This window comes from Poecilia formosa, unplaced genomic scaffold (assembly GCF_000485575.1).
Source record: "Poecilia formosa unplaced genomic scaffold, Poecilia_formosa-5.1.2 Scaffold55, whole genome shotgun sequence".
In the NCBI taxonomy this organism is placed as follows: Eukaryota; Metazoa; Chordata; class Actinopteri; order Cyprinodontiformes; family Poeciliidae; genus Poecilia; species Poecilia formosa.
This window is the reverse complement of record NW_006799994.1, coordinates 1,496,637-1,512,106: the sequence shown is the minus strand read 5'-3', so window position 1 is coordinate 1,512,106 and position 15,470 is coordinate 1,496,637. Positions and strand designations below refer to the sequence as shown.

General features: G+C 38.5%; 2 protein-coding genes across 4 annotated transcripts in view; both read right to left on the bottom strand.

Annotated features, from left to right (window-relative positions):
• Positions 1-4,059, bottom strand: part of LOC103138856 (UPF0606 protein KIAA1549) — a 37,622-nt gene extending 33,563 nt beyond the window's left edge. For both annotated transcript variants that reach the window (XM_007553216.2, XM_016672054.1), the window contains exons 1-2: positions 3,858-4,059; positions 1,683-1,926 (exon numbers count right to left, since the gene is read on the bottom strand). In XM_007553216.2, coding sequence (XP_007553278.1) covers positions 1,683-1,809 — 127 coding nt within the window. In that variant the 5' untranslated portion in view covers positions 1,810-1,926; positions 3,858-4,059. The remainder of the gene's footprint in view (positions 1-1,682; positions 1,927-3,857) is intronic.
• A 1,738-nt stretch (positions 4,060-5,797) lies between these two features.
• The window catches only part of hipk2 (homeodomain interacting protein kinase 2), a 95,949-nt gene continuing 86,276 nt past the window's right edge, over positions 5,798-15,470 (bottom strand). For both annotated transcript variants that reach the window (XM_007553211.2, XM_007553213.2), the window contains exon 15: positions 5,798-14,434. In XM_007553211.2, the coding sequence (XP_007553273.1) occupies positions 13,970-14,434 (465 nt within the window). In that variant the 3' untranslated portion in view covers positions 5,798-13,969. The remainder of the gene's footprint in view (positions 14,435-15,470) is intronic.

Below are 15,470 nucleotides of genomic sequence, written 5' to 3'. Positions count from 1 at the left end.
CTACAGGTGGGAGTTAGCATCACTTAAACCAAATCTTTTTGACCAATTTAACAGAAAATTTGCAGTGAACTCACAATTATACATTAACGCAAAAAAAATAAATAATTGGATATCCGTTGATTTTCCGTGAAATTTTTTGCAAAAAACTGGAGTAAGTGAATTAAGAGGCAAAAATATCTTTGACCTAAGGCAGCACAATATATCATTATCTCAATATCAGTGTGTGGTATTCAAAGGACTGTTGAACTGTAAAGTGTAACGAACTTCATGCTGATGTAATGTTCAGCCAGTTGGACTGAATCTCACAGCAGCACAGATGAGAACATGAGGAAAGAAGAAAACAGCGATTATATATATATATATATATATATATATATATATATATATATAATTCCAAGCAGCTCCATTTAAAGCACTGCTTACCTTTCTTTTTGTATCACAAATATGACCAATGCAATAATTGGAAAACTGTAGTTAATTACATTAATGGCTGTGTTATCATTTCAACAGAACTTTGATTCACTAATTCCTCATTTCCTGACATTTTTACTGCTAAATCCTGCTAAAAAGTAACAAAGCAGATTTTTTTCAACTCCCTTGGGAGTTGCATTGATTGGATAACGTCAGCATCAATACATTTAAGTAAAGGGAGAATGTCTATCTAGCAGATTCAGACATTTACTCTTTGTTTGGCTCTTGAGTCTGAAAGCCAAATGTCAGATCTTTGACTTTAGCCAGTAGATTCAAGATGCAAAGGTTGCAGCTTAAATTGAAGCACCCCAGTGCAGCTGCCCTGCACTCCACAAACAAGGCTGCAATTGTGCAAAGAGTCTCCAACATTTGAGAAACCATGTCACATACTGATCAGAATGGTGGAGGCTGGATAAAGCAGACACTGAAGCAAGAGAAGAAGAACCAGAACAGAAATACATCAAGATAAAATCCTAATTACTCTCAGCAAACATTAGCAGAACAGATATATGTCTGAATATAAAACAAAATAACAGAATAATACCTTAAATGTCCTTTAGAGGTGAGAAACACAATGCCTACCAATTTCACTAAGTTACCCGACTTCTAAAATTCTGATTCAAATAAAGAACTTTATGTTTACTAGACTGTTGATCGTTATTTGCTAGTCAATATTGCCTCCAAATACAGTGATGGAAAAAAAAAAAACTTGTAAAACTGCAACGTTAAATGCAATGCCATTGAAAACTTTGGTGCAACTAAGCTAAAAAAAGTTAGCTTCACCAGTGCAACCAGTGCAAAAGGTTTATCTGGAGTCCTGCAAATAGAACTCCCCAAAAATCTCATATGTAAAGAAAAAATTATCATATAAAAGCAGAGAAACTATACTGTTGTCAAATAACTAGACAAATAGATGCTGAAATATATTGAATAATATATGTTCTGTTTAAACTGTTTGTGAAACTTGTCCAAATATATAAATATTTTGTGATCATGATTCCAAAGCAATTGTTGCTCCTGTTTTTTAACAGTTATATTTTTGCAATTTGTTTTACAAAACCCATGCAGATTACAGAATGTGTTGCATGCATCAATCTGCTTCTCAAACGCAGCAGGATGCGCCACGCGATAGGTATCGAAGCCACTTACATAACACAAAGTTTAAGTCAGTGGATTGAGTTTCAGTGAGTTGTATAAAGGTGTTCTCTTACCTAGAAGAGGTGAGCCAGCAGAGATCAGCGTTACCAACACTGTCATCCCCAGAAACGCTGCACACTGGTCACGCATCAGAGCCTGGAGCATCACCGCCAAACCCACAGCGGAGAGAAAACCTGCCATGGTACGGCGGTGCAAGCTTCAAGGCATTTCATCCGCTTAAGAAGTGAAGATTCATCGCATCAACCAACAGAGGCTTGAATTACTCCTACAGGAGCATCCTCCTCCAGAGGTCAAAGGCTGCAGGGAGACAACAGAGATGCAAACTGATGCTAAATGCTAAACTCCATGTGCTTTACAGTCAAAATTACAGCTCACTTCAGTAAAAAAAACAATACAGATTAAAACCACCAATTTCAGTGAATTTAATTGGGATTTTATGTGAGAGATCAACACAAAGCAGGACAGAACTATAAAGTGGAAGGAAAAGACAGAATCTTTTTTACATTCTGTCACCTTCCTGGAATAATGACCCTTTTCATTTTTTTTTTGTCAAAAGTGACTTTTTTCTGCCTGAAACATCTTTTGGAAAAAAAAAGAGGTGGAGACATTTTTTTTTTTCTCTGACAAAAAATTACAGCGGCACCAAATTATTAGGCAATTATTTTAGGAAGATGACAAATTATAAACCTCTTTACTCTGATACCCCTAAATAAGATCCAGACCAACCAGTTCCCATTACAGGTCACCTCATTAGGAAGCAGAGTCTGCATGTGTGGAACTGAATCCGAGTCTTTTTTTTTTTGTTCTGTTTTCTTAATTTGAACAATTAATCCCTCTCATTTTGCAGCTAGAAAGATTTTTGCTTGTACTTTTTTCTTTTAAACAGTTATGATGCGTAGCTGTAGAAACAAGCAATTGTTTTTCCAACTGGGAGCAGCTGATTAGCATCTTAAAAGCTAAAATAATTCTTGAACTTTGACCCAAAATCCCAGATGAGTTGAAAAGGAGAACCAAGGAGCAGAGAGAGAAGGAGGAAGTTTAACCCATCTATCCATCCATCATAATGCGCAGAGATTTAAAGGAGTGGCAAAAGCAAAGTAAGTGGATTAGCAGTGCTTACGAAAAACTAATGGACATGTTAATATTATCTCTGATGCTCCTCTAATGAGCTGTTAGTTAGTTAGTTAGTTAGTTAGTTAGTTAGTTAGTTAGTTAGTTAGTTAGTTAGTTAAATAGATAGACAGACAGACAGAAACTTTATTCATCCCTTTGGGATTTACCCTCAGGGAAATTGTGGAAACATGGTGTTAGCATCTCATAATAATCAAACAGCAACAGGCTTCAGTCAGAGGCCTTTTTAGATTCATGGAAAGACAGGCTGCTACTGGAACTCCTTCCTGCCTACATGGAAGACAACATGCAAAAGATGTTGTCTTTTGCATGTTGTCTTCCATGTAGGACGACAACGTAGGACAGATCATCCACTTCCAGGAGGACAACCAGCCTAAGTAAGCGGACAAAGCTAAAACGGATAGTTTGAATCAAAGCATATCTATGTAAAATGACCTAGCCAAACTCCAGACAAATTGTGAGTCTGTGAGCAAAGTCTTTGATACTGATATTCACAAATGCTCTCCATCCAATCTGAGGTAGGGATATTTTGGAAAGAAAAATGGGTGAATAAAACAAAATCCTGATGAATACATTAAATTTGGAGACTTTAATAGTCCCCTCATTGCTGTGTTGTGATAAACAAAATTAAACATCCTCCAGCATTGTTTGTCACAGCTGGAGTTCTTTTAAACTTTTTTAATTTTCCCACTGTAGCAAGTTTAGGTGAGAACAAATCTGTTTTACTTGCGCAGCATGTTCTATTGTGTTCCCCATTTTGAGGAATTAAATATATATGTAGAGGTTTTTAAAACAGTTTCCAGGGTTTTAATTTATCTCTACCAGAGGTGAAACAGAGCGGCTAGCTCTGTCATCCAGACACACTTCAGCCTCCGTCCTTACCCCGTCCCGTTACTCTGAGCTTAGCCATCATGTGGCTCCTCATGAAGCTACAAAAAGCTAATATTCCCTTTTTGGGTGCCGCTGAAAAAGGCTAAGCGCTGATAGCATCCGCACTCGGGTGATATTTCCAAAAGCTAGCTCGGATAAAACGGTTATCCCCCTTTTTCTTCCCGGAGCGGACTGTCCTCTCAGCCAGCTCATAGCTGCGCACTTACCCATAAAAAGCGAGCTCCGACTCGGACAGTTTACGTGAAGGTGGGGAGAAAATATCCTTGGAAAGAATAAAATCCTTTATATGAAGCGCTTTATGAGAACCTTGCTTGTTTTGAAGTTATTTTGGAGAAAGCGTGCTGCTCCGGACCTGATAGCTCCTTGTGATGTGACACAATTTCAGTTACCAGTTACCCCCTCGCGTCCTGATGGCTTAGCCCCGCCCCCCGGCAGTTCTGATTCGTCTCTTGCTAATCCAGCCCCATTCTGATTGGCTGACGCTTATATCGATCAGGTTTGCCTTTTAATATTAGGTTGGTCCTCCCGCACAGGCGTCTGCGGCTTCCACGGCAACGTTACTTCATGCAATGATGCATTAACATCTATGGGAGACATATTCGTGTCAGCTTTTTATCTGCTAAATTGGATTACCTTCCTTATGAGCCATTTAATGAGTCCTTCAGTTTTTATGCAGTCCTATATTTAAACTTTAAACTCCTTTATGTTTAACTTTGAATTCAATCACAATTTGAAGCTACATTAAAACGCAGCGTTTACAAATAGTGTGGGATAAAAAAAAATTAAGAATGATTGTTTATTTTGCTGCTTATTTCGTTAAACTGAGTCGCTCCAGAAAGCAGTGTCATACCATAATCCAAGAAGCTGTTTGCTTTCAAAGCCTGCAGAACTTGTACCTGGAAGGTTTTTCTATTTGGTAGTTTTCAATGAAATGGAGATAATCAACAAAACCCCATCACGTCATTGTCATTTATTGCAAGTTAACATTTTGGTGCATGCTGACACCTAGTGGTGGCAAAGTGGTCCTATTAAGGTTTCAGTAGGGCAGTGCTCAAACTGTTTTCACCCGAATCCAAAGTCACCAAGTTAAAAGCACTCAGGGTTCATGGTTTCTTTTTCAACTAAGAATGCAAAATAATTGTATTGTAATCGTTAATTTTTGTGATTTATACATACAATATGCATAGGTCCTGAAAACTGACAGATGTTTCCCTTAATAAAAGAAAGGTGTACGGGTTTCTAACTTTTTAGGTTGAATGCTTTCTATTTTATGTTTAGAAAATGTTGCCCACCTACACATTGGTTTGTATTCATATTATCTAAATAAGTTTAATTCACCTTTGTAAAAAGTTATCACATGCAGTTTCATAACGCTTGCACCTGTATTTTTTTAACATTTTAGGAAGGAAGACGCCCATGTTTAATTTTAAGACGAAGCTTAAAACTTTCCTTTTCGATGAAGTTTTATAGTTAAAACAGCAAAGTTTTCCCAGTTGGGATGCGGTGTAGGGCTAGGAAGAAGCTGTCGATGGACCACTTTTCCTGACTTTCTTCTTCTATTACTCTCCAACTTACATTGTTTTTCTGTTATTTCAACTGGTAGCGTTACAGTTTCTCTTGTGTGGCGCTCTGTTTAGCTGTGAAACGTTCCTGGAGGGCGGCATCAGTTGAGATAAAGCTGCCATTAACTAATTGTTCTCTCTCTCATGTTAACATTTTACTTTTCGTGAGTGTGGAAAGTTCTCCTGGATCAGTAAATCAGTTTCTTTTTGTGTCTCTGCTCAGTTTTCTCAAGCCTTGGAAAGTGGCAGATTGTACTGGGCAAAGTTCTGGTTCTGCTGGAGGTTTCTTCCTGCTAAAGGGAAGTTTTTCCTCTCCACTGTTGCCACATGCATCCTCAGTATGAGTGACAGCTGTCAACGACGATGCAAGCGATTTTGCAATGTTGCTACATCAGGAGAAGTAAATGCTGTAAGTCAGTGACTCAAAGCAAAACATTTTAAACTAATTTGAATATTTTTTTCTTTTTGTAAAGTGCTTTGAGGCGACATTTGTTGTGAATTGTTGCTATAGAAACAAACTGAAGTGAACTGGACACAGAGCTATCCTGAAGATCACACACCATGGAATAAAAAAGTGGAGACTGTTGCCGTGACTTAACAGTTTAATGTAAATCCAAGACAAAGTGTGATTACATTTCTACACATATACAATATGCATATGTGAGCTTACAAATTCTCATTAACTCGATTCACCTCTGAGACCCAAAAAAATGATCAAAAGTAACAGTGAATAACAAGCTAGAACATAGTTCACCACAACGCGAGCCCCTTCTCATCCTACAGTTAGTAAGGAGGACAATTAAAATTACTATTTTCTTCTATCTGATGATGCCGTTTGTCTAATAAAAGTCCTCCTGGAAAATTTACAATTGTGTCATTAGTTTTTCAAAGCCTAATATAAATTCACTCATTTTTTTCTACAACGAAAATGATTAAGAGAAGCACACAATATCCTAATGGAAAAACACAAGCGCTTAGTAGCATGTAGTCAACGTGTTAGGAGGTTTAAATAATCCTTTTTTTCTTATTGTCAATATTATATTTATTTTAAAACATTCTATAAAGCCAGTAAAATATCCATTCTCATAACATACTTGATAATATTAGGCTAAGGAACAGGGTATACATAAAACGCTACAATAACAGATTGAAATAATGAGACATCACTCCCCGATAAACAAAACTAATTAAGAAAAGACCATCAACAGAGATGTATACTAGGAAATACTGCAGCACACATTAGCTTCATTGACAAAGAATTAAATATCACAACATTGAGAAACCATACAGCAATAGACGCAAAAAAGGGGGTCAGGGTTTGATGCGCTCCTATTCTCTGTCCTTTAAAAGTTAACTTATTATTTACCACTCATAGTTTCTAGGGAATATTTGAATCGGCCAATTTCTTCCTTCAGGAAAAAAAAAATATTAAATGCATCAAAACTAAGAACTTTCATTACTTTCAGTCCACAGACACAACAGCAGGTATTTTCCAAACTTTTTTAGATTAAAAAAACATCTGATAAAGATTACAAACACAAGTTTTATGCATAGATAAGAAAAATCTTATATATTAAATTACATTTTATGTTGGAATCAAATCATCTCTACTTCTATCAAAGAATCAGAAACATATTTTTTTAAATTTTTTTAAGTGTAGTAGTCCCCAGAAAACTAAATTAAATTCAGTACCGCTCTGATTTCTGATGTAAGCTGAATATTTTCCCAAAGAAATTTAAAAACAAACAAAAAAAGCTTTTCAAATCTAACTCTAGCACATTCAAGTTACATGATTCCTCATAAAAAAACAATAGATGGTATGTACAATAATTCTGTTATAAAATCAGGACCTAAGTTACTTCAAGTAAGCAGTTCTTTCTCTTTAGCAGGTTTTATACACAATAATTATAACTGGAGGTGTTGAAAAATTGAATCAGTCAATGAAGGCATCAAACCATGACCACCCAACCCTGAATTCCCCCGAGGAATAACCAGCGAAAGGAATAGATCCAATTAACAAAAGGCTTAAATAATAAGAATAATAAAAACATGTATCCAAAGGGGCTTTGAGAATGTTGTGTAACTACATTATGCATTTCTCTGTGACATAACACCTGTCTTCATCTCCTTTGACCTTTGGGAAGCAGCTGCAGGTCCAGCCAGGTATTTCTGCAGCGCAGGTGTTGCAGGTGTGTTTTTAACGAGCTGTGAGTCATTTCAGAACGACTGCTGCGGCGCTGCAAGTAACACTGTCGGGAATGTTTGTCGGGATGAGCAACACCGTAAGCAGGACTGGAAGTTTGAGCGCTTTTCGACAGGAGGACGACAGAGAGATGGACACGCTGCCTTGTTTCAGTTTCCACTAATTAAAATGTCACCTTTTAAAGCTTTGGAGGTATCGTTGGTTATTTGGAAGGCAGTAGTTAACATTAACGTTGCTATCTGGGAAGGCTGTACACACCTCAGCAACACCGAACATTTTTAAACGCTACTTAAGCACATTTTGGTAATTTTAAGGTCACTCTATCTACGATGATGCTCACTTTTCTGACCCTCTTTTTCCTCAGTAATCCATAAAATGTTGGTTATGTGAAACAGAAACAGACAAACATATCATACAAATCAACTTCCACAGTGTTGTTTCATTTTGCAAAAATAAGAGCATTTATATCTCCTAATTATGATAATAGGCAACATTACATTGTTGGTTTTTAGTGGGGTTTTGATGGAAACCAGTTGTATAGTCATTGTGCCATGCATGGGTCACAAATCAATAAAATAATCACCCACCGAGAGATCAAAAGCCATGACAGATGTGGTTGGGTCACATAATGTTACATTCGTTTTGTGCAGGTGACCATGATCTTTAAAGGTATACTTCATACAATTTGGGTTATTCATTTTTGCAGGTCAACTCTTAAACCTTTTAAAATTAGCTTTCCTACAACAACAATAAAGCTAACACATTAAAAACAGAAAACAACAATCAGGAGAGAAAAGGCATGATCATTCATTTCTGGTTTCATTTTAACAGGTAAAAAGTGTGGAAGAATTCAAAATAAAAATAGAAAAAAGATGTTTTGATACGGCGCTGTGAGAAAGTATTTACCCCTTTTATTCTGTTTCTGTTTTTTAATGTTTCAGATTATCAGAAATATCTTATTATCAAAGAAAACCTGAGTAAATGCAAACAGAAGTTTTCAAAAGATGATTTGAAACATCATTTATTAAGGGAAAATTTAATTATTTGATGTTATGTTAATTGGAGGGCATCTGTGCATGAAAATTCAGTTTAAATGTAACTAACTCCCCTGTGAAAGCTTAGCCCTCACCTCTGACAATTTTGGAAAAATTCCACCAAAGTGGGCGGAGCTAAGTCACGCTGGGGGGCGTGGCCAAATGTGGGTATGAGTGGAGGGGTGTGGTCTCGACAGAAGCTCTGTTGCTAACTTATTAACTTTGTCGCTACATTTAACGACTTTTCAGACGCCTCCAGCAACTTTTGTTCAAAACGCAACTAGCATAAAATCTAGCGACTTTCTTACCGACTTTCGACCGTTAGCCCCTCCCACTTCCTACGCACTGAAGTCTCTCTTAAACAGTCGTCATGTGGGAAACCGACCTGCCACAGCATCTCAGTTGGACTTAAGTTTGGACTTTGGCCAGGCCACTCCAGCCAATCACAGGTTGATTGGCTGTTTTGGATCATCGTCCCACTTTATAAATCTAGTTAAACTGGGCTAACAAAAATGGTTTTCTGCTAGAAAACAGAATTCATGGTTCCACGCTGCAAAAACAAAAGATCTTAACAAAGTAATTTCTGTCTAGTTTCTACTGCAATTATCTCAGTACACTGGATATAAGACAAAACAAAATTGCAAAGAATTTTTCACCAAGATATAGGAGCTTGTTTTAAGTTAATAATTCCTTAATATTGATGAAAAAGTACAAGTTTCATTGGCAGATTGTCTCACTAATGAGAAATTTTTCCCATAAGTGGAACAATCTGCTTCCATTTTGTGTTATTTCAAGTGGACTAAGATATTTGCACTAGAAGTAGAGCAAACATACTTTTTTTTGGTTTAGTTTTTTAAAATAAGATAGGCCTTCATGGTTTTAACCTTGAACTTTCCCTTAGAGACCATTTTGACATATTTTCCCTACTTCTGTCAGTTGGATTCTATTAAAATTATTTCTTGTTCTGGCAATAATTACACAATGAGGTGGATAGTGAAATGAGCCAAAAAAATTATGACAGTTAATTCATGATTTAACAAGGCGGCCATGTTGGTTGGGACAGCTTTAAAGCTGTTCATGTTATCTTTTAAAATATTTTAGTGTGCGGAGAAAAAAGAAGATATCTGCAAGGGGGTAATTGCTTTATCATGGCGTCGTAGCTAAAAGTCCACAAAGAAACACCTGTGCTGTATGCATGTTAAATCCTCACACACATGGGTTTCATAGAGTGAAATCCACACTTTATGAAGCGTTTGAAGTTATTGCCTGGATATTCTGGCAACAACGAGGAGGATTGCTTGTTCTGTGCTGTGCATGGTCGATCTCGTTAAAGTCTTTGGTGCCTTCATGCTGACGGGTGTGGACAGTAGTTGTGAAATTCCCTCAAAAACAGTGGAATGTTTCAGTAGTTTGATTCAGAAATCCTCCATGTTATGCACGTGTGCTCAGACCTGAACAACCCAGAGGAAACGAAGGAGATGAAACAGAAAACAACAGAACAGAGACGCCTGATGTAACCAGCGACATACCATGTAATCACATCTTCAAGTACCTGGACCCGAGGCGTTAACGGGGAGCGGAAAGTACCAGGATGAAAGCCGACTCCAGAGGGCGGCTGGATTACCCAAAAGCAGGTTTCTGAAAGCACCCCAGTGGATTACCATCAGCCTGCCCACCCTCAGCAGTGTTGCAACACTTTACACAGGGGCACCCACCTTCACCCAGTACGAAACATCACTGTACACCAGGTTACAAAACCCAAATAAGCCCGAAATATCATAAAAACACGCACACGCATTTTGATAAAACGTCCACAAGAATTATTGCAACAATCTCTAAAAAATAAACACAAGTACTACAGCCATGTAAAAGAAAATGAAGATAAGTTAAAAAGAGAGAAAAAAAAATCACTTCAAATGCAAGTACTATGGCATACCAAGGAGGAGGGCAGAAGGCTTTGACTAGACCACCAGCAGTTCTGATGTGCCCATGTTCATTCAATAGGGCAAATGGTTATTTGTACTATTGGCTAAATAAAATCAAGCAGCAAACACACAAAGCGGCAGCCCTATTGGTTCTCTAAGTGCTCAGGCATCCCCGCCCCGTCGGCATGGCGATATCCGTGGTGTACCGGGATCGAAGACAAATGGACAGCAGTGACGAAAACATCCATAAGGCGCCCCTTCCAGGTGCATGCGCGTCCCGTTTCCCGTCCGCTCTCCCTGCAGCGCCGCTGCTAACGCTGCGCTCGCATCATCAGAGCTCACAAACAATATGTCAGATACTTAGGAGCGCCGCCACCGCCAGGTGAGGCAGCGCCCGCCGCGGCTCAGTGTAACTATCAACCTGCTCATTGCCAACTTGCAACCATTTTAAGTCCCTTTTAAGATGGAGAGTTCCCCCCGTTCCTGAACGGACCCTACGCTTCCAACCAGCCCCTTTCCTTCACCCCGTTCGGTTTCTCTTCCAAACATCCCTCTGTGCTCTGTCTGTTGAACTACCTCATGGCAACAATCACTTTCTGTCAGGCCCTTCTCTCAGACTAGCTCTTAACCTTGAAAAATACAGGTGCATCTCAAGAAATTAGCATTTGTTGAAGAAAAGAGTGATTTATTTCTGTTAAATGTAATGATTATGACAAAATCAAAGGAAAGATGGCTGACTCATTGACACAGTCAGCCAATAAGAATATTGGTGGAAAGTTGAGTGGAAGGAAAAAGACTGGTTAAAAACATAATCTTTTCAGACTATTTTTTTAAAGTAAATTTGAGATTTATTTGAAAATCAACAACACAGAGTCTGGAGGAAGATATAATACACATTTTAGCTTTTTATAGGTTAGTTTAATTTTCTGACAGGACGTGTTCATGACTACACTACAAATATCTGTTTAATGACTGTTGTACGACTGTGCTAGATTTTCCTTCCACTGAATTTTCCATGAATAAGCTTGAAACAGCTAAATTTCAGCGTTATATTTTACCCTCTTTGTAGTGAATATTCAAAGCAGTTTTCTCCATGATTATGTAAAAAATTTCTTTCTTAAAAGTCGGATTTTTTTGTACTTTCTAGTTTTATTAAAGATTCAATTTTGGGTTTCATTTGCTGCAAGCCATAATCATAATTAACAAAAAGAAATTACTGAAATATACAAATTTTCTTTAGGTTTTTTTTGAACATTTTGTCATAATCTAATTCACTGAGATGCACCAAAAACTCTGTTGTGTCTCAAACTGTATCCTGTAACCTCAAAACAACTGAGCTGACGTCTGTGCCTCCGAATCGTGACGCACGTTTTCTCGTGTGATTAGCAGAAAACGAGGAAAACAGCTACAGCTTCACTCTACATCTATCTTTTTATATTTACATGAATTTCCAGAGCGAAGTGTAACATGACTTTATCTCTGACTTTGGTAAGTACCCCAGGCAAATTATCTCATGCACACACAACAATAACAACAAAAAAATCAGCTCAGCGTGATTTCTGCTTTGACATTAATCTTCATCATCTGCGGGACGCTGTGGTTGTGAAACAGCGAGGGCTGAGCCTACACCTGGAAGAAACCTACAAGTGTCCCGATTAAGATGTGAAACCGGGGAAAACGCGTCTCGCTAAGTTTAGCCGTAGTCTCTCGCGGCTTTCGGGACCCGAGCCGAGTAAACTGTGTCGGTAAATCTGTAAGGCACTACGAGGGAACGACGATCGACATCTAAAGACTTGAGGAGGATCCTGTGGAGATGAGCTACACACGCATGGCTGACAGTAGCACACAGACAATCACGTTGTACATGCCTATGTTATTATAACCACTTTGTGCAATCACATTGAAGAAGAAAAAATAAGAAATAACTCTATTGGTATCAAGGGAATTAAAAAAGAAATAAAAACAGGTGCATACTGCTACATTCTATACACGGGGCCCAGCTAAGACACCTAGACCAAACTGAAGGTGGAAAAAACAAAGGAAAAATATCTATAAATACACTAAAAGATTTGTTGTCTTCTGTTGGTTAGATTTCCAGTTCCCTCCTCTGCTGGAGGAGGCGGAGTGGGCGGAGTTTCCTCTCTTCGTTTTCACCCCACGCCTCCGCTGATTTGGAAATACTAAGACAGTTCAAGGCCATCAGTATTTTTTTTATCTTTGAAGAGCAGCAGGTTTCCGTATTTCACCAAGTCCCAAAGCTTTTGGGAATTCAAACTTCCAGTCAATATTGCCCACCTATTCAACAGTCCCAAACATATTTAGGCGGGGGACGGGAGAGGAGAGCGGGGAAACAAATGAAATAAATCCTAAAACATCCGCTGTCCTCAAAACTTCCCCCAAAAAACTAACGAGACGTTGCTTCTTTCGTAAAGGAAAGCAAAGGGAAGGGAAACAAAAGCGGAACTGGCCCTTTTCTGGGGGGAAAATGGTCAAAAGAAGAAAAACAGTCGCCATCTTTTTTCTCTTCTCCAGAGGATCTGAGTCATGTTTCCTTCTGTTCAGTCATTCCTTCTTCAAGTTACACATGACAGCTTCATGAGGGTTGCATGTTCCTCTGTCTCTGTTCATGTCTGAGGTCGAGGAGAGGATGGGATGGAGGATGAACACTGCAAAAACACAAAATCTCACCAAGACTTTTGATCCACTTATTGGTGCAGATATCTTAGTAGACCTGAAATACGGCAAAACTAACTTAAATGTAACTTTTCAGCAAGATATGGGAGCTTAATTTCTTAATTTTATTTAAAAAGTACTAGTTATATGTAATTATCTGACAGTGGAAAAAATACTTTTCTCATATTGTAATTTATAATACAGGGAAAGTGTCTTGTTCCCCTGGCAGATTATTTGAATTATATCTTCATTTTCATCAATATTAACCAGAGCTTACTTACAAAAATATTTACTTTTTGTAAATTTTACTCTTATTTGAGTAAAATTTCTGGATACCCAGTGTGATTAACTTCACTGAATGAATAACAACTAATAATTCACCAGACAAATATTGGCAATTTTTGTTAAGTTATGTGCTGAAAGGAACTGATTTAGAAAAAATATTTCTTTTTCCTGTTTTTGTTACTTTTTAATAATTAGTTATATGAATTATTTTCATTTTGGTCTTTAAAATACCTACAATTCCACATAACCTTAGTGGTCTGATGTTGTAATTTTGAAATATTAAATGACTGATGTAGCTTTCCAAATACTTTTTTACTCTTACTTGAGTAATTTCTTGGACAGCTACTTTTTACTTTTACTTGAATAAAAATTTGTTGAAGTGGTGCTACTCTTACTTGAGTACTTGGACACTCTATCTACCAGTAATCTCACATCAATAATATTAATTAATTATTGAACAAGCTCCTATTTCTTGCTGAAAAGTTACTTGTAAGTTTTGTATTATTTCAAGGGAGCTGTATATTTGCATCAGAAACTAGACTAAAAATACGTGGTGAGGTTTTGTGTTTTTGCAGTGCAGGAAGCAGCATCGCTGGGTCGGGGGTCGGGCCCCTTCAGTGTCAGTCCGGCTCGTCTCTAGAGGTAAGGATACTGGTTGACCTTGGTGGGGCTCAGTGGGTATCCAGTGTAGACAGTGGAGGCGGGTGAGGTGCTGATGTAGGCCTGGTGGGCGAACTGGGCCTGGTACTGGCTGTGGTGCATTGTGGGCGACGGCAGGACGCGGTGGCTCACGCTGACTGGGACCTGGTGGACGATGCTGGGGGGGTAGCTCCCGTGCTGGACGGCGTGGCGCGCCGAGCCCTGCGACGCCACCAGGTGGGCCACGGTGCCGGTGGAGCCCAGGGCGGCGGGGGCCGTGTAGGTGTACAGGTGGGGCTGGCTGGGCAGGTGGGTGGCGGCCAGGTGTGGATGGACGCCGCCCGTGTGGGAGGGGCTGTTGTGATGGAAGGAATACGGGGCTTGAGCTGCGATGTTGGGGGTGATGTAGGCCTGCTGCCGGCGGTGTCCTGCGTTTCGCTCGGCCACCATGTGCTGCTGAGCCTGAAAGAACAGACAAACCCACAGAGTTCCTTCAACAGGTTAGGATAGAGCTATGGTCTATACAAAACATGCTCATTACATGTTTCACACAAAATCATTCTTAGATAATGAGAGTTTAGTCTGATCATTTCTGAGCTCCTGTACGAGCTGCTTTAGGGTCTCTGTCCCTCCAAATGCAAATAAGCTGCTGCTGGCCACGCCTCATAACAACATTTACACTCGCACAGGAAAATAGCTGCAAACAGATGCACAGCTTTACAAACACAGATCTTTGAAAAGCAGAAGTGGAGCCTCCTGCACAAAAAATAAAAACAAAAACATGGCTGCAGCATGTAGTTTCTGGATGGTAAGTAAACAACAAAATACTTGTCTTTTCCAGCAGCCATTGTACAGTGCATACAGCAGTAAAATGAGCTGACCAAACAAGCTGGAGCTCTGCTTGGGTTGCTAGGTAACGCGCAGTTATATTGGTGTTAAGACAGGCAAAAAGCCCTGAACATTTCACATGTTGAAGGTAGAAGTATTTTTTTTTATCTCTGGATGCATCCTTTGCTACAAATAATCAAACGTTCACTAAAGGAATGTATATTTAATTATTTAATTTTAGGCAATAAAAAGTTTATTATATGTATTTTTTAACTGTATTATTTGTTTATTTGCATTGTTAATGCATTTCTAATTTTGTATAAAATATTAGAAATGAAAAATCTGTAGAATGTGGAATTTTTTTCTCTCTGATTGATAGTTAGAATAATTGACAATGATAAAACTAACTGACCAAATGTTCTGGAGCTCTGCTTTGGTTGCTAGGTGACGGGTAGCATCTGCTGATTTGTGACGTTACATTCGGAAAGTTTTTGAAATGGCTCATTTTCCAAACACAAAAAAACGTGACCTTATTGCCAAAACTGTTAGTGATTAATTATTTTTATTTGTATTTTTTTAAGTGTTTGGGCTGCTTTCAGAAGCTGTAGAAACCAAAATAGAAGCCCAAAAATGAGCAAAGTGTGAATTTTGCATAATAAGTGCCATGCAA